This window comes from Elephas maximus, chromosome 19, assembly GCF_024166365.1.
Source record: "Elephas maximus indicus isolate mEleMax1 chromosome 19, mEleMax1 primary haplotype, whole genome shotgun sequence".
NCBI lineage: Eukaryota > Metazoa > Chordata > Mammalia > Proboscidea > Elephantidae > Elephas > Elephas maximus.
The window spans coordinates 59,754,206-59,777,514 of record NC_064837.1 but is presented as its reverse complement, the minus strand read 5'-3'; the positions used below and the strand labels follow the sequence as shown (position 1 = coordinate 59,777,514).

General features: G+C 41.2%; 1 protein-coding gene across 5 annotated transcripts in view; it reads right to left on the bottom strand.

The window, feature by feature from the left end:
* MAP2K6 (mitogen-activated protein kinase kinase 6) overlaps positions 1–23,309 on the bottom strand; it is a 128,967-nt gene that overhangs the window by 68,171 nt on the left and 37,487 nt on the right. Inside the window, exon 1 of one of the 5 annotated variants that reach the window (XM_049859905.1) lies at positions 9,165–9,400. The exons of the other annotated variants lie outside the window; for them this stretch is intronic. Within the exon in view, the coding sequence (XP_049715862.1) occupies positions 9,165–9,243 (79 nt within the window). The 5' untranslated portion in view covers positions 9,244–9,400. Of the gene's footprint in view, positions 1–9,164; positions 9,401–23,309 lie in introns of those variants that run through there. 5 annotated transcript variants of the gene reach the window in all.

Sequence of the window (23,309 nt, the reverse complement as noted above, 5' to 3'; positions counted from 1 at the left end):
CTTTTCACCAGCGTTATTCTATAGAATCTTTGATCAAAATGTTCAGTAATGGTAGAGGCATACCATCTAGTTCTTTTGGTCTCAAGGCAAAGAAAGAAGGCAGTTGTTCATGGGGGAAATTGGTCACACATTCTATATTCTCCTCCTATTCCTGATTCTCTTTCTTCCCCTGTTGCTGTAGGCAAATAGAGACCAATTGTTGTGCCTTGGATGGCTGCTTACAAGCTTTTAGGATAGATGCTTTCTTATTAATGGAATCTCTGGGTGCTGCAAATGGTTAACATGCTCAGCTACTATTCAAAATGTTGGCAGTTTGAACCCACCCAGAAACACCTTGGAAGAAAGGCCTGGCGATCTACTTCTGAAAGATCACAGCCAATGAAAACCCCATGGAGCGCAGTTCTGCTCTGACACACATGGAGTCTCCATGGGTCAAAATCAACTCATTGGCAACTGGTTTTCTTATTAACAAGTGGCCACTCACAAGAATAATAAAATTAAAAATAAAACCTGTTGCTATCGAGTCTATTCTGACTTATAGCAACCAATATTCACAGAGAGTTTGTTATATGTAGCGTGTAGTGCTACCTAAGCACTTTCCATAAAGTATTTAATTTAATGATCACTACAACTTCATGAGTTAAGTATTATTTCCTCCAGCTCAAGGACCTTGTTCAGATATGAGTAGCCCTGGTGGTACAATGGTTAATCACTCAGGTCCTAACCGAAAGGTCAATGGTTCGAACCCGCCAACTGCTCAGTGGGAGAAAGATGTGGCCGTAAAGATTTACGGCCTTGGAAACCCTATGGGGCAATTCTACTCTGTTCTATAGTGTCACTATGAGTCGGAATCAACTCAACGGCAAGGGGGTTAGGTTTTTTGGTTTTGGGTTCAGATATGCAGCGCTTGTACAGATGTGAGAACTTAGTGAGAACTCACCTGTTCCAGACTAGACTAAGCACATAAGGTCACTGTGACTCTTGAATACACCTTTATGCCAGGAACCTTAACATTCAAAATCAAATAAATGCACAAAACCAAATACATCTCAATGACCCTCTTGAGGCACCCTCTCTGTAGGAAGAACTCCAGCGTCTTAACACCAAAGGCTGTATTTTCTCTCCAAGAAATTGCCCCAACGCCTCAAGAATAAAACAAAAAAAACCACACCTCACATCAAATAATGCATTCACGGCCTCTGGTCACGTAAACAGAATATGAATCTGCTAGTGGTCGCCAGTCTTCTGGCACAACACCTGGGAAAACAACATAGAAAATCTATTCCCCACACTGGAACCTCATTTCTCGTCCATATTCTGAATTCTACCAGGTATCACACGTTCTAGGCTTAATTTCAGTATAAGGCTCTTAACTATGTAACCTTGGCTTCTTCATCAAAAGTACAAAGAAAATGAACATGGGAAAATACACAGGCTTTATCAAAAAATTTAACTGCGGAAAGAGAAAGAGTATATATATATAGTATATTGAGGAGGAAGTAAGGGTCTAGGGAAAATTCTAATGCTTGGGGTTTTGTATATTCAGTAGTACGTTCTAAAAAATCATGAGAAATTTGAGCAACAGTCAAGCCAAGAAAAAGAAGTCATGGGGTGAAGGGACAAAAGAGGCCAGAGAAGTACACAAAAATGATGAGGCAAGGTCTCAGGAGGGTCTGTAGAGATGGGATCAAGAGCCCAGTAGAGAGAGGTTAGCCTCAGAGAAAGGAATGGAGGGTCTCTCTTTAAGATGAGGAGGGAAAGGGGCAGAAAGGGCGACCACAAAGAGAAAACCCAATGTGAAGGGAAGTCGAGAGAGGCACTCAATATTGATGTATCACAGGGTGTTCTGCCAAGATTTCCCACGAGGTCCTAGAAAACACACAGCCAAGAACCATGAAGAGCAGCCAGAATCAGTCAGCAAAGGAGTCCGCATAGTTTCAAATGAAATTTTACCAAGTACTCTTGCCGTATATAAGTTCCTGGGGACAAAGCTCATGTTCTAGGAGAAATGCAGAGAAAATTCAAACAGGCAACCAAACCATGCAAGGCTAGAAAACAAGCACGATCTAAAACATCCTTGTTTCTTCTAAGAGCCTCCTCCATTGCAAAGTTACTGCAACTCATCATAAAACCTGGAAACAAGTGAGTTAGAAGCGATTCCCAGCTCAAAAACCATCCATGAGCCTCAAAGCTCACATGGGATGCATTCTGTTCTTCTAGAAATTTTACAAAGCTTGCCACTAAAGAGTTCGAATTCTTAATCTCTGGAGTTGCAAACCCCCAGGTCTAAAACATAAACCATGGCATTATTTATTCCCCTCAATTTTTTTTTATAACAACTTTGGTGAGATAAAACCCACTTATGCAATTTGCCTATTTAAAGTGCACAATTCAATGATTTTTAGTATACTCACAGAGTTGTGCAACCATCACCACAATTAATTTTAGAACATTTTCATCAACCAAAAAAGAAACACTGTAGGTAAAGCCAGGTCTATGAAAACTCACAAGAGTAGGCAATATTATAGCAAAATGCAATAAGTTCCATTTTACAGAGTAAGTAGGCAAAAACGCAATCAATAGGCGTAAGAATAGATCAATCGCCTTCTGCTGCTTGGATGAGTGGAGTTGATTCCTCCTGGAATTTAAATGACAAATCACCTAACACAGTGAGCTAGGACTCTAAACGCAATTGTTATTCATGATAGACTTCAGTTTCCAGTGATACTCTGAACAAATAAAATTAGACATTGGAAAATGAAAATATTTATTTTTGAAATGAAAATATTTATTTTTGAATTAAAAATATTAGAAACTTAAAAAAAAAAAAGGAAGAAAAGAAACATTGTACCCATTAGCAGTCACTCTCCACTTCCCTCAACACCACCCCTCTCTCTAGCCCTAGGCAATCACTAATCTCATTTCCCTCTCTGTAGATCTGCCTATTCTTGACACATCACATAAATGGAATCATAGGATATATGGTCCTTGGTGACTAGCTCCCTCCTTTCACTTATCACAGTTATCATCCATGTTTTAGCATGTATCAGAATGCCATTCCTTTCTATTGTCAAATAATACTGCATTGTATAGATGTACCACATCTTATTTATTCATCAATTGACAGACATCTGGGTTGCTTCCACTTTTTGTCTATTATGAATAACGCTAATATGAACATTGTATATAAGTTTTGCATGGACGTACGCTTTCATTTTTCTCAGGAATATACCTAGGGGTGAAATTGCTAGGTTATATGGTAATTCTAACCTTTTGAGAAACTGTCAAATTGTTTCTCAGAGAGGTCATACCATTTACATTCCCACTAGGAGGGTAGTGATTAAGAGCTTGGCAGCTAATCAAAAGGTCCACAGTTCTAACCCACCAGCTGCTCCTTGGAAACCCTATGAGGCAGTTCTACTCTGTCCTAGAGGGTCGCTAAGAGGTGCAGTTGACTCGAAGGCAAAGGGTTGGGTTCAGTTAGCAGTGTAGGGGAGTTCTAATTTCTTCACATTCTCTCCAGCACTTGTAATTATCTGTCTTTTTTATTTTAGTCATTCTGGTTGGTGTGAAGTAGTATGTCCTTGTGGTTTTGATTTGCATTCCCCTAATGGCTAATGATGCTGAGCATCTTTTCAGTGCTTACTGGCAATTTGTATTTCTTATTTGTAGAAACGTCTGTTCAAAGCTTTTACTCATTTTTAAATTTGGTTATTTGTCTTATTATTAAGTTGTAAGGATTCTTTATAAATTTTGGATATTAAATTCTTATCAGATATACAATTTATAAATATTTTCCCCATTCTGTGGATTATCTTTTCACTTTCTTGATGGTATCCTTTGCCATACCAAAGCTTTTATTTTGAAGAAATTCAATATATTTATCTTTTCTTCGACTGCTTGTGGTTTTGCTGTCGTATCTAAGAAACCATTGCTTAATTCACAGTGCTCACACAATTCACACTGATGTTTTCTTCTAAGAGTTTTACAGCTTTAGCTCTTACATTTAGGCCTTGGATTTTATTTTGAGGCTATTTTTGTTTTTGGTGTTAGGTAGTGGTCCAACTTCATTCTTTTTCATCTGGATATCAAGTTATTCAAGCACTGTTTGTGGAAAAGACTACTCTTTCCTCATTAAATTATCTTGACACCCTTTTCAAATAACAATGGATTATAAATCTGTGGGTTTACTTCTTGACTGTCAGTTCTATTACATTCATCTGTGTGACTACCCTTATGCCAGTATGACACTATCTGGATAATTAACAGCTTTGTAGTACATTTTGGAAGCAGAGAGTATGTTTCCTACTCTTTTTCAAGGTTGTTTTGGCTATTCTGGGCCCCCTGAATTACCACATTAATTTCAGGAACAGTTTGTCAATTTCTGAAAAGAAGCCTGCTGGAATTTTCTTAAATGGGAATTGTGTTGAATCTGTAGACTTATTTGAGGAGTATTGTCATCTTTACAATATCCAATCTTCAATCCATGAATATGGGATGTCTTTCTTTAATTTCTTCTAACAATGTCACTTTCAGAGTATAAATTTTACACTTGTTTTGTTAAATTTAATCCCAAGTATTTTATTCTTTTTGGTGCTATTATAAATGGGATTGTTTTTCTTAGTTTCATTTTCAGATTGTTCACTGTGTATAAAATAAAATTGATTTTTGTATATTGATCTTGTATTCTGCAACTTTGCTGAACTTGGTTATTAGTTCTAACAAGTTTTTTTTTGTTTTGTTTTGTTTTTAGTGAATTCCCTGGGATTTTCTATATATATAAAGTTATGTCATCTGCAAATACAGATAGTTTTACTTCTTCCTTACCAATGTGGATGCCTTTTATTTCATTTCCATGCCTAGTGGCCCTAGCAAGAGCCTCCAGTAAATGTTGAATAGCAGTGGCAAGAGTGAACATCCTTGTCTTATTTATTTCTCATCTGAGGGGGATGCCCTACAATTTTACCTCAGCTTCTACTAAGCCCTCATACAGCTAGTCCTCAGTAGATGAAGTAGAGCCTGGTCTAGTATAGCAATTTCTCCTTGTAATATAAAGTGCCATAAGATGATGGTGAAAGTGTAAATTGGTACAAGCCCTAACAAGGGCAGTTTGACAAAATCTACCTTACAAATGTATATTCCCTTTGTCCTACCAATTCTACCACAAGGAATATATCCTACAGATCTTCATTCCACTCATGAAAAATAATGTACATACAAGTTTATTCAACACAGCACTGTTTGTAACTGCAAATGTTCAACAACAGAGCTAAACGAACCATATAGGGTATTTGCACAATGGAATTACATGCAGCTGGAAAAAAAAGAATGTGGAAGTTTTTGTAGGAATTGACATGGAAAGACCTCTAAAATACATTAAGTGAAAAAATCAAGATGCAGAAGACTATATGTATAAAAATGGCAAGAAAATGCACAAACAGGTTTGCCTGGACATGCATAAAATATCTTCGGAAGAATATGTTAGAAACTAGTAATACTGGTTGCCTTTAGAGATGCCATAGGGTCGCTATGAGTCGAAACCGACTCAACAGCAACAGGTTTGGTTTTGGGTTGATATACATTTGGGAGCTGCGAGGTTGGAAGACAAAAGTAGGAGATAGACTCTCTATTGTAAACCTTTATATACTTTTTCAATTTTGAGCCATGTGAATATGCTACCTAGTCAGAAAAGTTTGAAAATTCAAATTAAAGCCAAAAGCCATTAAAACCAGAAAATACTTAAGAGCAAAGTAACAGAACAGCCCAGAAAGAAATGGTATATGGTGGTAGCAAGAGCCCTGGCACTGCCAGAACCTAGGTTTTTCTGGTGAGTTTCCTGTGAACTTGGAAACATAATTTGCTTCACTTTTCTGGACTCATTTTTTTTGTCTGTAAATTCAACAATTTGACTAGTTAACTAAGTTATAGTCTCTATAACTAGTAGAAGCCAACATTTTCTGAGGCAGACCCTATCTAAGCCATTTACATGCATTTCAGCTGCATAGCCATCCCACCTTATTTTACAGGTACAGAGAATGAGATTTAGATGTTAACATTTCCCCCCCCCCCCCACCCCCCCCCAAGGTACAATAGCCAGCATTTCTAGCTAGGTCTGAATCCAAAGGCCAACCTAGAAGTGCTGCTTTCCCATCCTAGCACTAAACTGCATGGTTTTAAATTAAAAAAAAAAAAAAAAGACACACTATTTTTTATGCTTTCCTTGCTACTATCTCTAAACTCAGGTTGATTTTACGTGACTGTACTTTCCCAACAAGCACTTTGTTTGCTTAGCTACCCTGGAGTATAAGTTTTCTTCGGAAGGAATCATTCCCATTGCTCATCTCCCCTACCAATCTCTATATCCCTGACTCTTACTATGACCTCTTGTTTCAGGATCCAAAAAAGGAAGAACGAAATGGAATCTGTCCAAAATACCCAGCAGCTATAATGATGGATGCCAAGACAGCTTCCTCCTTCTCTGCCAAAGACTAAGTTCCCTGAAGTTAAACGCATTACTGCTTCTCTCAATTGTCTCAGGATCCAAAAGCTGTTGTACCAGAAGCTTTGGTCTCTGCAGAGCTGAAACTAGGACTGTCCCAGGAGGTAAGACTGTGCAAAGCAGCCTGTTCTCCGTGCCTGCCAAGTTGCGAACAGGTTGGGGCTGGTGGAAAGAACGGAATGTCCTGTGGAAAAGAGAAGGGGCAGAGAGGTAGCCACACGCAACAAGTCGAGCTGCCATGGTATTTCACGTGCAGTGGCAAGAAAGTGAAAGAAGCAGCTGAGGGCAGAGTTGACAAATTGTAGGAAATGATGCAAAGCTCTTTAGACTGCTTAGCTCTCAAGAATAACAGCCCCTAAACTGCTGAATGATTTTTTAAAAATGTTTTTTCTTATATTTTATAAACAAACATAGAACCATTCAACCTGGAACTGTCAGGTTAACTCTTAAAATCCTTTTGCATTTGTGAAGCACAAAGAGCCAAGGAACTGTGAAGCCAGAGAGAGATTATCAAGAGAAAAAAGCACATTGCCCAGGCTTAGCTATCCCAATATGCTCACAGTAAGTCAAAGTCTGTTACATAAAGTCCAAGAAATTCTTTGGTGGTACTGAAATTCTGTTAGGTTTAGTACTGCTTGGAGTAATTAGGCCATTAACCAGGACTAAGACATCTTTTATAAAATAAGTAGCTATGACTATTGTCCTCATCTCTTTCATAGCAGAAAGCAACCTGTTCTAGATATTCTGCCAGAGGCTGTAATCGCTGGCCACACCAAGCTTCCTTCTGAGTATTTACATGACCGACCACATCATTTTTCAGTAAATTGAGTATTTCTGTAAGCACAAAGTGAGACACAGCTTGATCTGACCTCAGAAGAAAAATAGAGACACATAGGCTGAACATGTATCCTAAGCTCAAAGCCCCTTAGAGTCTTTATCTTCAGGACTTAGAAGGATGCGCCTCTGTGGTAGGTAGCTAGGAAGCAGGCTAGCTGACCCTTCACAGGCTGACTCTAGCACAGATAGGCCGACTATCTCTCCCAAAAGGCCACAGAAGCTAACAGTGCCATCAAGAAGGAAACTGGAAGAGATAAACACACAATGCTTTCATTCATTCATCTAGTCCTCCAAAATTTATCGAATACCTACTCTGTGTCACCATCAGGCTATGCCCCGAAAGTAAGAAATGAATTAGAGCTAGCCTTTTATCCTGCCCCCTCAACACGCCCATAGTATGTCTCTAATGGAACGATGAAGTTCAAGTGTGGAATTTTCAGGGGCAGCAGAAAGGACAAGTGCAATGGTGACCTCCTATATGGTGTGAACGAGCTGCGAAAAATAAAAGAAGAAAGTCAGGCAGCCTCTGTGGTTGAATTCCCAAACTTTGAAGGTGGTGTACACACCTTCCTAACTGCCCACCAAAGCTCAAACTCCTGAAACTGGCATTCAAGAGTCTACCCCGGTTGTACTATCTTTTACTTCTCTCTAACAAATCACCTTTTAAGCCCTAATTCAGAAAATTCAAGTGTTTTCCCCACCTCATTTATTACACTTTTGCTTCTAGTGCAGGAATCAGAAGATAGCATAGCCTTTGTCAAAATGCAAACATTTGTCTCAATTTGAGTCCTCCTTGAGCTTGTTCCTAGAGACTGACTTTTCAAGCTTCCAGGACAATTAAGGGGCACTAAACCCTCTGTAAATCAGGCATGCTGCCTTCTAAGCTCTCATTCTTCTAAAGCAAAAGGGAATCAAGTGGGAGTCCCTGGAGGAATAAAGGAAACAGAAGTGCAAATGGCTATAAAGAAGAAGTAAATCCATTACTTAAGTGCCAGAGAGCAAACGTCAAGGCAACTTGTCAGCTTTAATGTGTTCTCAGGATTTTATTCCATTGTCCCAAGTGCAGCATTCAGGGCCCTGGAAGTGTTACACCACCATCTGGGACAGCTGTAGTAACAGAAGCAGATCAACTTGTCCAGAGCTTTAATCCTCCAGGGCTCCTCCAACAGTTCCATGTATTTATCTGAAAATGCTTGGGACAAAGGCATCTACTGCTGCCATCGTGGGGGCTGGGACATGAAAAAGCATTTGCCCTTGGGTGTGGCCCTAAGTTTTTGCCACACAGACAACCGCTAGGCAGACGGAGATGAGATCATAGACTCTACAAGATGTTACTTAGCCACCTCAGTCATAGGGTGACCCCATAATAACCCACTGCTGTCGAGCCGATTCCAACTTATAGCAACTCTATAGGACAGAGTAGAACCGCCCCATAGGGTTTCCAAGGTTATAAATCTCTACAGAAGCAGACTGCCACATCTCTCTCCCATGGAGTGACTGGTGGGTTTGAACCACCAATCTTTCAGTTAGCAGCCATGTGCTTCAACCACTGCGCCACCAGGGCTCCTGACCCTATAATAAGATCATCCAAAATGGGGTACTACTGAGAGGAAAACAAGGAACTGTGCATGATTACATCAAGACAAGAAGTACAAAGCCAGGCAGCCCCAGCAAACCAGAAACATATGACACTTGACTCTGTCCAGGACTTTCTAATACTCTCCTCTGCTCCTGAGTGCTGTCATTCATCAGGCATTTGTATGTACCCAACATTGTATTGTGTCATAGAGATATAATAGAATAGTTAAAATAGGATATCATAACATACCATAACATGTAGTCCTTGCCCATAAAGAGCCATGTCTAGTCGCTCCTACCCGGCTCTGGCCGCCTTGAGCAATAGCCATTTTGGCAAATTGAAGTTTAGTCTGAGCTAAGGCATCTGCACCCTTTGCATACTTTGGTTTCGGATCTTTGATTCAGAATATGTCCAAGTGACTCATCGGTCTATTTTGGTCTTGGGAATTAGGCTGTCTTCTGAAAGTCCTGCTGCAATCACACATGCCAGACAGAGAGACAACCTCCTGAGAAACCCCTGGAACATCTGCCTGAGCTGGGGGAATCAAACAGACCTGATGGAGAGCATTTTGAAAATTATTTGAGCTTTGGTCACATTTTTACATTTTAAGTCATCTCCAGATCCGCCCCCCCCCCCCCCACCCCGGATCAATGGTCATTTGGGTGAATTCATCTCTGTTTGCTAGTCCTCTTGCTAAAAGACATTTCATATCTAGGAGTCCTGATTTCCTGTTCTCTTCATCAATTAAAAAAACAAACAAACAAACAAAAAACCTTACCACTGATGCTTAAAGGATAACAATTTTTTTTAAATAATATCATAGACTTCCTGACTTCAAAGGTAGACATTACTCATAAAATTTAGAAAATAAAGAAAAGTATAAAGAAGATGATTGAAGCAAAAAAATAAAATTTATTATTTTATTTTTTTCTTTCAATTAGCTACCTCAAATTCCACCAATTAGGCATAACCTTATTTTTTTTTAATTGTTAATATTTGGGTTTTTTTTTTTTGCAGTCATTTTTGTATACATGCCTATAACTATACTTACACAGTTTTTAATTTTCTCATGAAACTAAAACCATACTGTAGATGCAGTTTTTAGTGCTGTTTTTATTCCTTAACATTTCACTGGGAACATTTTCTCCAGACATTAATTATATTTCTCTAAACTTTATTTATTTATTTTTTAGTTGCAAGGTATTCCATTCAATGTACTGCAAACACTGGTTGTGAGGAGGTATATTATTTCTAACTGTTGAGTAATCAATTTCATAGCTAACATGTATTAGTAGCAGGTACGGAATATGTTTGGCTCTTAAAAATAGCAACACATTGTGTTGTTATAACAATTCGATATGCTAAGTCACTCAGCTTTCCAGAACTTAAATGAAATCAAGCCACTTTGAACAATCCAAGACCTCAATAGATGAACAGATCAAAATCAAGGTTGCTTCGGACTACTTTTCTTTAAAGGCTACATCAGAGAACAGAGAAAAAGGCTCCAGAAGGAAAGATTTGCTAGGCACTACAGCTTCTAGAACAGATAACAATAGTTCTAAAAATCAGGCTAAATTATTTGTCTAAACATTTTAATGTTTCCTACAGGCTTTGCCAAGTACTGGCAATAGACAGTCCTCTCAAGGACTTCACAGCTTAGAGTAAGGTTACCAAATTCATGAGCCATTACTGACCCGTTTTGTAAACCCAAAACCAAAGCAGTTGTCGTTGCATCGATTCTGACTTATGGCAACCCCATGTAATCATATAACTATTACGATGCACTTTTCTGTTTTGTTAGTATTAACCTAGGGAGCCCTGGTGGCGCCATGTTTGAGTGCTCGGATGCTAACTGAAAGGTCAGCCGTTCAAACCCACCAGCTGCTCTGCAGGAGAAAGATGTGGCAGTCTGCTTCTATAAAGCTTACAACCTTGGAAACTCTAGGTGGCAGTTCTACTCTGTCCTGTAGGGTCACTATGAGTAAGAATCGACCCTATAGCAATGGGTTTTGTTTGGTTTTATGTATGTATTAAAATGTAAGTTTATATGTAATGTTTCCTACTCCCAAAGACAAACATCAGATTTATAAAGATACCTATCATACTTATGATAAAAGGCAATAATAATGTGAAAAAAAAGTCATGTGTTGCTTAACGTTCACGATATGTTCTATAAAATAGGATGTTACTTGATTTGGACATTATGCAAACACCAGATTATATACTTTGAGCAAAATTATATGGGATATCTTTTGTTTCACTTCCAAATTGATATTTCTTCTTTGCCTCTTGCTGCTGCGATCACTAGCACTGGTTTTGCTGCATTTGGGAGCCATGACGCACTTCACGGTAATATTTTCAAAAGAAAATTAAACAGAAAGACAACGCTACAACACTCAAGAGACACGCAATACGTGAGATTGGATGCTGCTGCTTACAAATAGAAGCATACACTGTTATACTTTTTATTTATTTGAGTGATCAATTACAGTTTACACTGTAAACTTTTTATTTGTAAATAGGGAAAGTTGACATTAAAATAACAATAGAAAATACCATACAGTACATATATAAGCCAGTAACATAGGCATTTACTATGACTATCAACACATATGTGTTATAGGTTATATCTATACTGTACCATTATACACCTGGCAGCGCAACCACTTTGTACATAAGAGACGTGAGATACACCTGCTGCACGTGGAGAGCTGTTGCATTCACTTCATCTGGTTACGTTGGCTATGCCCCGTTCTGTGACAGGGATTTCTGAACTCTGTTATAACCTTACAGGACTTCGGATGTATATGTGGTTGGACACTGGCCAAATGTACGTTACGGACTGCGTGACTGTATGTGACTTATGCCAGAACTGACTTATGATAGAGTCACTGGAATGGAACCCTGTTATAAATCAGCAACTACCTGTAGTAAGAATTACTTTGGAAAACTCTATACATGAGGTACCATTTAAGTTAGGGCTTAAAAACATGACTTCTTAAAGATGAACATGGGGAAAAGAACATTCCAAGAGTAAGAGGAAAGAAAGCAGCAAACATGAGAGCATGGAGATGGCAAAGTGTGGGGGACTTGAGGAAAGTCTAGTTGAAGCCCAAAATAAGTGAAGGAGACCTGGAAATGGGGACAGGACTGAATCATACAGGGTCACAGATGTGAGGCATATAGAGATACAGAAGATGAAACTGTAGTTCAGAGTGGTGAAGAACGTTACTCAAGGCCATCAAGGTAACATGGGGTAGAACTGGGACTTGAACCTGAAATTCTTTAAGCTGCTTAGTCTAGAATTCACTTCGCGAAACCACCTTTGTCACAATCCTAGGAGGAAAATTAGATGGTGCAATACCAAACTATCAGCACTCAACAGCACACTGCGTTGTTTGGTCATTTTATGGATGGGTGGCATGCTCAGGAACCCACAGAGACCTGCTAACCATCTCTTCATTGCTCAAATGTACCTGCCACACCAACCAACTGACCAGCTTCCACCCTCCAGAGAAGGGAGGCTAACCTGTCAACCTGACCCTGCTAAGTGAGGTTGAGGTTCCCACAATACTTCTTGCCAGTGTTTCCCTCACTATAGTCAAAGCCTGGCTGTGAAGAATGCTGCCACGTGCCCAGGGGAACAAGATAAAGCAGGAGGGCCCCAGAAGGAAAACGCAGCATCAAGTTTGTGTATTACAATCCCCAATGTGCATGATTCATTCCAAAAGTGAACTTAAAACCTCACTAATTTTACCTTCCTTTTCAAATTGCCTCCTTTCAAATTCCTACCCAGAAATTCGAAAGAAAATTGACATCGTATTGTCTGCAAAAGAAAGCAATTTGATTGCTAATGTGGAAGAGAAGTTAGGAACGTTGTCCCGCAGCTGCTGCCTTTTTTTGTGATGTGTGGTTGATGACAGAAATGGAATCTTCATGGCCTGGGATTCTTCCTAGCTACTTTTCACTGTTAAAGCTGAGGAGTTTCTCTCTGCTTCCCTCTCAGAGTTAGGGGCCAGGAGACAGAGGCTTCATTCAGATGACCTCCACTGGGCCAGGGTCACCTTCTGGATGTTAAATCACAGCTCCCTGGGGGGCCTCAGAGATAGCCCCAGAGGAAACCGGAGCCCCACTGCTTTATCGGCAGCCTGCTTTCTCAAACCAGCTCTCCCCAGAACAAAAACGACCCTGTCAGGCACCATAAACAGTCAGGAAAACACGCTGCCAGACAAAGCAAGGCTATTCAGCAGTCCCAGAGCTGTCTCATCCGCCCCTCAGGCGAATTGACCCAACAGCTCACACTGAGTTTGCTGTAAAAATTGGAAGAAAGAAATCTCCACACACAGAGGAAGGGGTTGAGGACAAGTCATTTCCCGCATTCTCTCTGTTTCTTTGCAATCACGTGGTCCTGGCAAGGCTAGCATAGCAGGTAAGTGGTTTAGAAACCAAGTCACAGGCAGACCAGCCAGGACAATGGGGAGTGCGTAGCCCAGAGAAGGAAAAGTTGAGGGAAATCACAAAAGCTATGAATCAGATTCGACTTGACAGCAGTGGTTTTTTTTTTTTCCTTCTTCTTCTTCTAATCACTGCAAGAGCTATCACGTCCAAAGGGGAGGAGATTTGTTCTGAGTTACACAAGAAGGCAAAACAAATAAAGGAAGTCCTTATAAAAAGGATTTTCTCAGAACTAGTCAAAAAGTTATTGCTGTGGTTAGCTGCCATCAAGTCAGCCCTGACTCATGGTGACCCCATGCACAATGGAACAAAATGCTGGCCACTCCTGCGTCATCCCCACTATCAATCGCTCGGGCATTAGACTGTTGTGATCCCTAGGGGTTTCATTGGCTGATGTTTGGAAGTAAATCACCAGGCCTTTCTTCCTCATGTTTTAGTCTGGAAGCTCTGTTGAAACCTGTGCAGCCCCAAAGCAACATGCAAACCTCCACTGACAGACCGGTGGCTACGTATGAGGTGTACTGGCCAGGAATCCAGCCTGGGTCTCCTCAACGTTAGGCAAGAATTCTACCACTGAACCACCAATGCCTATAAACTGAGAAGGATAGTGAGCATTTAAATTAGTATCCAACAGGTTTTCCTTTTACTTCTCTAAGCAACTCTTCCTTAACAACCCAGGAAATGTTGACCTGACCTAAGAGTCTGTCATTAGCCTTTTCTCTCCCTGTGCCTCTCACCTGTGGAAACTTCCCAAGGTTTACTGACTCCAAGTGACTTCTGCAAGACTGAGCCCCAGTCCATCAAGGCTTAGCTAGAATTTTGCACTGGTTTTCTTACTGTTCCCCCATCTCAGGGTTGTACTTTTCCAGTCTGTGGTCCCCTCTGCTGTCATAGATACAGTCAGGCTACGCCCCACCTTCATACCCAAACGCCTTACCATGTTACATGTGGTTCTCCTTCATCACCTTATTTCTCCAGTCTCGTCTCTCAGTACTCCCTTGAATACCTCAGGTAATGCATACCTCCAGGCCCCGCTCATGCCCACACACTGCCTCGGGTACCTCCACTTCTGCACCTGGAGGACATCTCACCCTTTAAGATTCTGCTCAATCCTGATCCTTTCTACGATGCATTTCCACTCACCCCATCTTCATCACTCCCTCCCCTGCCTTTGGGCCCTCACTTGCCCTATTTAGCAATGTTTCCCTTATTTGGTCACAGGACTGCCCCAAGCTAAAATGGAAGTATCTAAAGGCAAGGGACCACGTTTGTTTCATTGCTCTATCCCCAGAGCCTAATGTACTGCCCAGAGTGTGTTTGCTAAATATGTAAAAAGAGGATGGAAGAATTTGGAAATGGATAGGGGTGATGGTTGAACGAGAAGATGAATGTGGTTGATGCTACTGAAGCGTACACATAAAAAATGTTGAAACAGCAAATGTTTTGTTACAAATATATTTAACCAGAAACCAAACCAAACCCATTGCTGTCAAGTCGATTCCAACTCATAGTGACCCTACAGGACAGAGTAGAACCGCCCCATAGGGTTTCCAAGGCTGTAATCTTTATGGAAGCAGACTGCCACATCTTTCTCCCACAGAGCAGCTGGTGAGTTAGAACCACCAACCTTTTGGTTAGCAACCGAGTGCTTAACTATTGAGCCACCAGGGCTCCTTACATATATATTTACTACAATAAAAATAAGTAAAAGGATTTTTTTAAAAGGATGGGAGGAAGGGAGGAAAGAAGCTGGAAATATTTTACAGAAGGACCCCTGCATCTGGTACATTTCTTAGCCTATTTCCTTTCACTTTTAGTTTTTCCTCTTCCATGGGATTTGAAAGATTTTGCTTCCAAATTCTCAAAGGGAAGAGAATGACTACCCTGAGTATAGGCTCATTCTATAAAACAGGGGAGAATCCCAGTCAGAATCAACTACAGATGTTAACCATCTCTAGAGGAGCACAGTTCCAGGCAATGGGTTGCCTAAAGGAAATCCTCACTAATCATTCAAGTCAATATCTTCATGCTTAAAAAAAAAAAAATTGCACTACACCTGAATTTTGTAAAACACGTTTTTAACTCCCCAAATCTCCAATGACTGACTACTTCTTAGCCTAGGGGTTGGCAAGTAAAGGCAGCTGTGAGGTCCAATTTCTGCCTGGTGTAGCGGCTGACGCTCACGCTCAGTTCTGTACACCAGCAAAAGGGGGTGAGAAGCCTAATACACGATTTCTTATGGGGTCGCAAACCACAAAGAGGTTTGTTCTAAAGCACTCCAAAGGGTCAGTGAACTTGATAATCAAGAAATCCCTGGTGACCTTTGAGAGAAGAGTTTTGGTGGAGTAGTGAGGAGAGAAGCTGGACGAGGGGGTGCGAGAGAGAGCGGAGATAGCAGCAGCACAGGACGAAGCTTGACAGAAGACTGAAACCCACAGAGCAGCGGCAGATACAGCCAATAACTAGAAAAGGCAGCAGATGTCAACAAGAACTTACAGTGTGCTTTTTCCCTTAACTTGGAGATCCTGTGCAGTTTTTTTTTTTTTTTAATATGAGATAAAGCAGTATTTCAATAATGAGAATGAAAGCCAGGTGGAAATTTGGAGGTAGCAGGAGAATGACAGTGCTAGTAACAGAAATGGAGTCCCTGAGTGGTGCAGATGGTTAACGTGCTCAGCGGCTAACTGAAAGGTTGGAGGTTCGAGTCCACCGAGAGGTGCCTCAGAAGAAAGGCCTGGTGATTTACTTCTGAAAAATCAGCCATTAAAAATCTTGTGGAGCACAGTTCCACTTTGACACACATGGTGGCACCATTAATCGGAATGGACTCCCCAGCAGCTGGTAGTAGTATTAACAGAAACAGGGAACTGGAAAGGTCAACAGGGGGTGATGATAAATTAATACCAATTTTTTTTTAAATAACTTGCTTAATTTTTGTTGTTGTTCAGAATATACACAACAGAACACACACTGATTCAACAATATCTACATGTATAATTCAGTGACACTGATTACATTAAGTTGTGCCACTATTCTCATCCTCCTTCTGAGTTGTTCATCTGCCGTTAACAAAAACTCACTGCCCCCTAGGTTGCCCATCTACTGTTATCTCTCAAGTTGCTGTTGTCAGCTTGATCCCCTATAGACAGACCTTAAAAGAGCACAATACTCAAGACATACATTCTTTACTAGTTAAACTATTGTTTGGTTTTAAGAAGACTTCAAAGGATATTTTTGGTTTAAGGTTGAGTTAATACTGACTTTGAGGGTGGCCCTTCTCAATCCAAAGGTTTGGAGGAAATCACAATCAACTACTAATGGGTTAAGATTTGCCCTCGGATGTGGTATAAATCTCCCGGGTATCTGTTTACAATACGGTGGTCCTACCCAATGGGATTCTGATTCAGGAAGCCTAGGGTGCAGTCTTTGAAGGTACATTTTAATAAGCTGACTGAGCAGCAGATAGTTAAGGGACACACATTGAGAAAGACTGGCCCAGAGAAACTTCTCAGATATTAAGTGGAACATGAATCTTCTGGAGACCGTGGTAGAATGTAGATTCTGATGCAACAAGTCTGGAATGGGATTGGAGATCCTGCATTTTTGACAAGCTCCCTGGTGCTGCAGAGGCTGCTGGTCTGCAGGTCCAAGGGACCAGACCAGGAACAGGAAGGACCCATTGTCGTTGTGTGCTGTCAAGTTGATTTTCAACTTACAGTGACCCAATGTGACAGAGTAGAACTGTCCCATAGGGTTGTGTAGGCTGTAATCTTTATGGGAGCCGATGGCCAATTCTTTCTCCCTCAGAGCCACTGGGTAGGTTCAAACAGTCAACCTTTTGATTAGCAGCTGAGTGTTTAACCATTGTGCCACTAGGGCTCCTTCAGCAAGAACCCAGGGAAGTATATACTTTAAGGAGGAGAAGAAGCCCTGTGAAAATCCTAAGCTGGGCTCCTTCATTCACTAAAGCCTTTATCCAGAGCACCTACTGTGTGCTAAGTACTGATTTCTAGATGAATACTGCCCACTGTGGGGGATAAACGTTTAACAGGCATGGGATATGACAGGGAAAACACTATCAATAGCGCTTAACAATGGCTAACAACCAATCCAAAACCAAAAAACAACCAAACTCATTGCTGTCGAGTCTATTCCAACTCATAGCAACCCTATGAGACAGAGTAGAACTGCCCCATAGGGTTTCCAAAGAGCGCCTGGTGAATTCAAATTGCCGACCTTTTGGTTAGCAGCTAACCTCTTAACAACCACTGCACCACCTGGGCTCCAACTACTTGCTGTCAATTCCAGCTTATGGCAACCCCATGTATTTCAGAGCAGAACTGCATTCCACAGGGTTTTCAAAGGCTATAGCCTTTTGGAAGTAAATTCCCAGGCCTTTTTCTTTCAGTGTACCTCTGAATAGATTTGAACTATCAACCTTTTGGTTAGGAGCCAAGCACTTAACCATTTGTGCCATCCAAAGACTCTTTAGCAATGGTTGTTTTTATGTGCTAGTGAATCCATTGCAATGCGTAGTGAGCCTAAGTGACAGAGTGGAACTGCCCCATAGAGTTTCCTAGGCTATAGTCTTTCCTAGGCAGATTGCCAGGTCTTTTCTCCTACGGAGCCGCTGGTAGACACAAACTGCTGACCTTTTGGTTAGCAGCCATAGCTCTTAACCACTGTGCCACCGGGGCTCCTTAACAATGGTTAAAAAAAAATTTTTTTTTAAACCCGTTGCCGTTGAGTTGATTCTGATTCATAGTGACCCTACAGGACAGAGTAGAACTGCCCCATAGGGTTTTCAAGGAGCGGGTGGTGGATTCAAACTGCTGACCTTTTGGTTAACAGCCGAGCTCTTAACCATCATGCCACCTGGGCTCCTTCACAATGGTAAACCAAAAAACCAAACCCCTTACTGTCGAGTCGATTCCAACTTATAGTGACCCAACAGGCCAGAGTAGAGCTGCCCCATAGAGTTTCCAAAGAGCGCCTGGTGGATTCGAACTGCTGACCTTTTGGTTAGCAGCCGTAGCTCTTAGCCACTTCGCCATCAGAGCTCCTTTAACAATGGTAGTCCTTCTTAAATGTTTATTGCTGGCATACCAAAGTAATTAGAGGCAGAAGAGGGAATCATAATCTCATTCTCTAAATTCCCAAACTGCATTCTTCAATAGAAGAAGCCACTATTATAGAAAGGTGCTCAGTCCTCCCTGGGATAGGAACTCTCAATAGGGGAGTCTGAAAGGATGAGTACACACTTTCCAGGTACAGAAGGAAAAGGAGCGTGTTCTAAGTTGGAACCACAGGTGTACAGAAGCAATTACGAGAGGGCTCTGTGCAGGTGGCTTGTGCAACAGATCAGGCAGAAGTTCCAAGCTAAGAACTGAGTCTTACAGCGAAAGCCAAAAGGAAGCAGGGGCAACTTTAAAGCAGAAAAGCCATAGAAGACGTAGAAAGATACTTGGCAGCAGTGTAGGCGATGGACTTGTAGAGGCCAGTGATGGAAAACAGAGGCAGGTGGTATAAGAGTACCGTGAGAGAGTCTCTGCTCTAGAAGGAAGAGAGAAGGCCAGACTGGGGAGTCACCTCTGATAGTAATAACAGGATTTAGTGCCAAGGAACCAGTGGGAAGAAATAATTTAGGACAGCCATCACCTGAGATTCCTAGAGGACGTTGAGAAAACCATTAGTCCAATCAAGCATATCTCTGTAAACATTGTTAGCTGACTCCTCACCCTCCAAGTACTAGAGATGCTTGAGGGAAGTAATAGATACATAGCGCTAAACAGACAAAACTACAATGATTTTAAATATCTGACTATTACAATGGAAAAGGTAAACTCAAGCCAATTTCTAGAATTGACAATTTAAGGTTCTAAAGACGAATGAAAAGGTCAGACCAAAGAATAATCGACACGTTTGAATGATGATGTTGGAGAAGGATATTGAATATATCAGGAACTGCCAGAGAACAAACAAATCAGTCTTGGAGGAAGTACAGCCAGAATGCTCCTTAGAAGTGAGGATTGCGAGACTTGGTCTCACTTACTTTGGATGTGTCATCAGGAGGGACTAATTGGAGAAGGACATCGTGATTGATAAGGTAGAGGGTCAGAGAAAGAGGGAGACCCTCAACGAGATGGATTGACACAGTGGCTGCAACAATGCGTCAAACACAGCAACGATTGTGAGGATGGCACAGGACTGAGCAACATTTTATTCTGTCATAGATAAGGTTACTACGAGTCAGAGTTGACAGTTCTCAACAACAACAAACGCATACAGTTGCCTTACTTTAGAATAAGATCCAACACAACCCCCAGGCCATCCCTAACAAGCTCCTTCCCTGTAATAGAACAGAAGAAGCATCTTGAAACCCAAGTAATATTTTCCCCAAAAAGGTCAAAAGCATAGGCATTCCCCAAGGCCAGCCATAGCCAGGGTCCAAGAAGATCCACTAACTAGAACGACCAACTCATTCCAGTTTGTCAGGGGCTTTCCCAGTTTTAAAACTGTAAGTGTGGCATCCTGAGAACTCACTCAGTCTTAGGCAAATCCCAATGGCTTATCTTTCTACAACTGACAAAAGTCCCAACAACAGTTTTTCTAGCTCCTGTTAAGAAGTACAAGGTAAAGAAGAAAAAGAAACCATAAGCCAGGCATTTTTCGGAACGTTGCATTCATGCTCATTATACTTTCATATTCTTCCTATGAAGTCCATTTTACAGATGAGTAAACTGTGAATCTGGAAGATAAGTAACTTACTAGACTAAATAACAGCTGGTCATAGAGGGAAAACCCCTGGGAACCACTTAATGCCTCTCAGCTTGAGTATGGCACATGGTAAAACTTGAGTAAACACTTGGGTGGCAAGGTACTCAGGATTGGTTTATGTCACAGGCCATGGCCTGGCATATACATTTTTAAACCTTTAAGAAAAAAAGAGCAAAAAAGAATATGCAACAAAGACTGTATGTGGTCCACAAAGCCTAAAATATTCACTACCTGGCCTTTTATAGAGAGTCCTGGTGGTACAGTGGTTAAGAGCTCAGCTGCTAACCAAAAGACCGGCAGTTTGAACCCACCAAGTGGCTCCTCAGGAGAAAGATGTGGCAGTCTGCTGCTGTAAAGATTTACAGCCTCGGAAACCCTATGGGACAGTTCTACTCTGTCCTATAGGGTCGCCATGAGTCGGTTTGGTTTTGGGCCCTTTACAGAAGATGTTTCCCAGCACCTACTTTATGCCAATCAGTAACCCTCTTTGCCAGTATAGGTTTGAGGTAACAAGGAGCATAGCTTTTGGCTCCAGGTATGAAGTCATGAGAGGAAGTTTTCGGGGAGCTCCTGGAAAGATGTTCCTTCCTGATTAACATATAAAAATAATAGTAAGAGCCAGGGGAGGAATGCCTCTTCTCTTCCTGCCTGTCCCTGTTGTCATGTTAAATCATGATGTTTAGGGATACAGTAGCCATTGTGTGGCCCGGAAGAAAACGACAAGGGAATCGGAAAGGACGCCATGTATTCCAGTGCCAGGCTTGGCTAAGCATCTGAATTAACTGATCCTGAAATGGTGCATCTCCAGGTATCTTCGTAGAGGGGGTAACAAACCCCTGTGTTGCAGCCACTTTCACCAGGTGTTTGGTTATTTGCAGCTGACAGAATCCTACTCTCTTTCCATCATCCTTCAATAAAAGAAGCAACTCCCACATCTCTGGTATAATGGAAGCTGAGAAGCTATAGTACATCTCAGAGACCACTGGCTTCCAGCTGGAAAACTCTTCAGAAAATTGGACTTCCCCTGCACCCCCCGCCCCACAAAAAGAAAATAAAATAACATGACACTCCAACTCTTGCTTAGGAAAAAAAGAACTTAACCAGATGCCGTCGAGTCAATTCTGACTTGTGCGACCCCATGTGTGTTACAGTAGAACCATGCCCCATAGGGTTTTCAATGACTGAGTTCTCAGAAGTAGATAGCCATGCCTTTCTTCTGGAGTGCCTCTAGGTGGACTCAAACCTCCAGCCTTTTGGTTAACAGCCAAGCTTGTTAACCATTTGTATCACCCAAGGACAAGAAAGAAAGAACTGTGTCTCTGAAATTCTGCTTATTAAATGCTTAAGCAGTACCATGGTCACAGGCTAGTAACTTCCACCCATACAAGAAAAAAAACAATGTTTGTGAACAGAATGCTGTGGGATCCCTTTAAAAATCCCTACACAGAAAATATTATTATTTTCAAATTAATAGACTTTTAAATAAATTTTGACATAATCTCTGTAAAAGCTCCTTGAATATACCTTCTTGGTTACCTTAAGCCAAAACCAAACCCGTTGCCGTCAAGTCAGTTCTGACTCGTAGTGATTCTACAGGAGCGCGTAGAACTGCCCCATAGGGTTTCCAAGGAGCAACTAGTGGATTTGAATTGCTGATCCACTCATTAGCAGCAAAACGCTTAACCATTGCGCCACCACGGCACCTCTGAGTTGCCCTATGTCTCCCTATATTAAACAAAACTCACCTTTACCTTGGTCCATTAGGCTCTCTTTACAAAACGTCATCAAATATATATGTGCCCATGATGATGTCAGAAGGTTATTCCCCAAGGACACAAACATCTGTCCCCATCATTTACTCTGGTAAGATTGGCTTCTGTGGGGAATGACTTAATCACTGGAACCTGAAAGCTTTCACAGTGCTCAAAGACTGCCACTGTGCTCGCTGATGGAAAAAGCACTTCTGGCTAGAAATAAAGACATCAGCCAAGTCACAATAGCTTCCTGATATTTCTTTTACTGGCTCTACCAAACTTCAAAAAAGAGTCTTCTACTTTTCAGTTGATAAGAAATAAGTTTGTCTGAATACAGCGCTTAAAATCTGAAAATCCTGTTTCCACTGTTACCACCTGAGGGCCATAAACAGTTATCTAGACAGGTAAATGTCCCTCTTTACTTCAGCATCTAAAGCAAATGTTAAGGAGGTTTTTTGTTTGTTTTGTTTTGTTTTTCTTTAAATCCAAGGCAGTGGTTCTCAACTTTGCACACTGGAAGAATCCAGAAAGCTTTAAAATATAATGATGCCTGGGTCTATTCCAGAGGTCTGATATAATTGTTCCAAAGGTCTTCTGAGCACTGGGAGTTCTAAATGTCCCAAGGTGATTCTAATATACAGTAGGGCTGAGAACCACTGGCCCAAGGTCAACGACAAATTGAAGCAAATGTAATTAAGAGCTACACACAAAAGAAGAAAAACTAAATTGCTTTTCCAAGAGACTAAAAGAGAGGACTAGAAAAAGTTCTTCCCAATAGGTAACCAAAACCAAAAAATAATAAGAAATAAATTATTCAACCAATAGGCAACACAAATACATATCCCCTCTCAATTATTAAGTTAAAGAAAGGAGAGAGGTGGCCAGGAGAAAATGATGAAAATAAAAAGATCAATGTGTTTGAGCCCCTTTGTCATAAATCCCACAATTATACCCATGCCTCCATATCCCACACCTTCCTTAAACAGCACACCAAACCATATTTTTCAGTGCACCCAGCTTCTAAAGACCCTAATCTAGGGGTCAGCAAACTACAGCCCGTGGACCGAATCTGGCCCACCACCTGTTTTTGTAAATAAAGTTTTATTGGAATATAACACACTCATCCATTTACTATTATCTGCCTGTTTTCACACTACAGCAGCAGAGCTGAGTTGTTGCAACAGAGACCATATGGTCCACAAAACCTAAAATATTTACTATCTGACCGTTGGAATCCTGGTGGTGGAGGGGTTAAGAGCTAAGGCTGCTCATTAAAAGGGTCGGCAGTTTGAATCCACCAGCTGCTCCCTGGAAGCCCTACAAGGCAGTTCTACTCTGTCCTAAAGGGTCACTATGAGGCGGAATCGACTTAACGGCACACAATAACAACAGAACATCCGACCCTTTG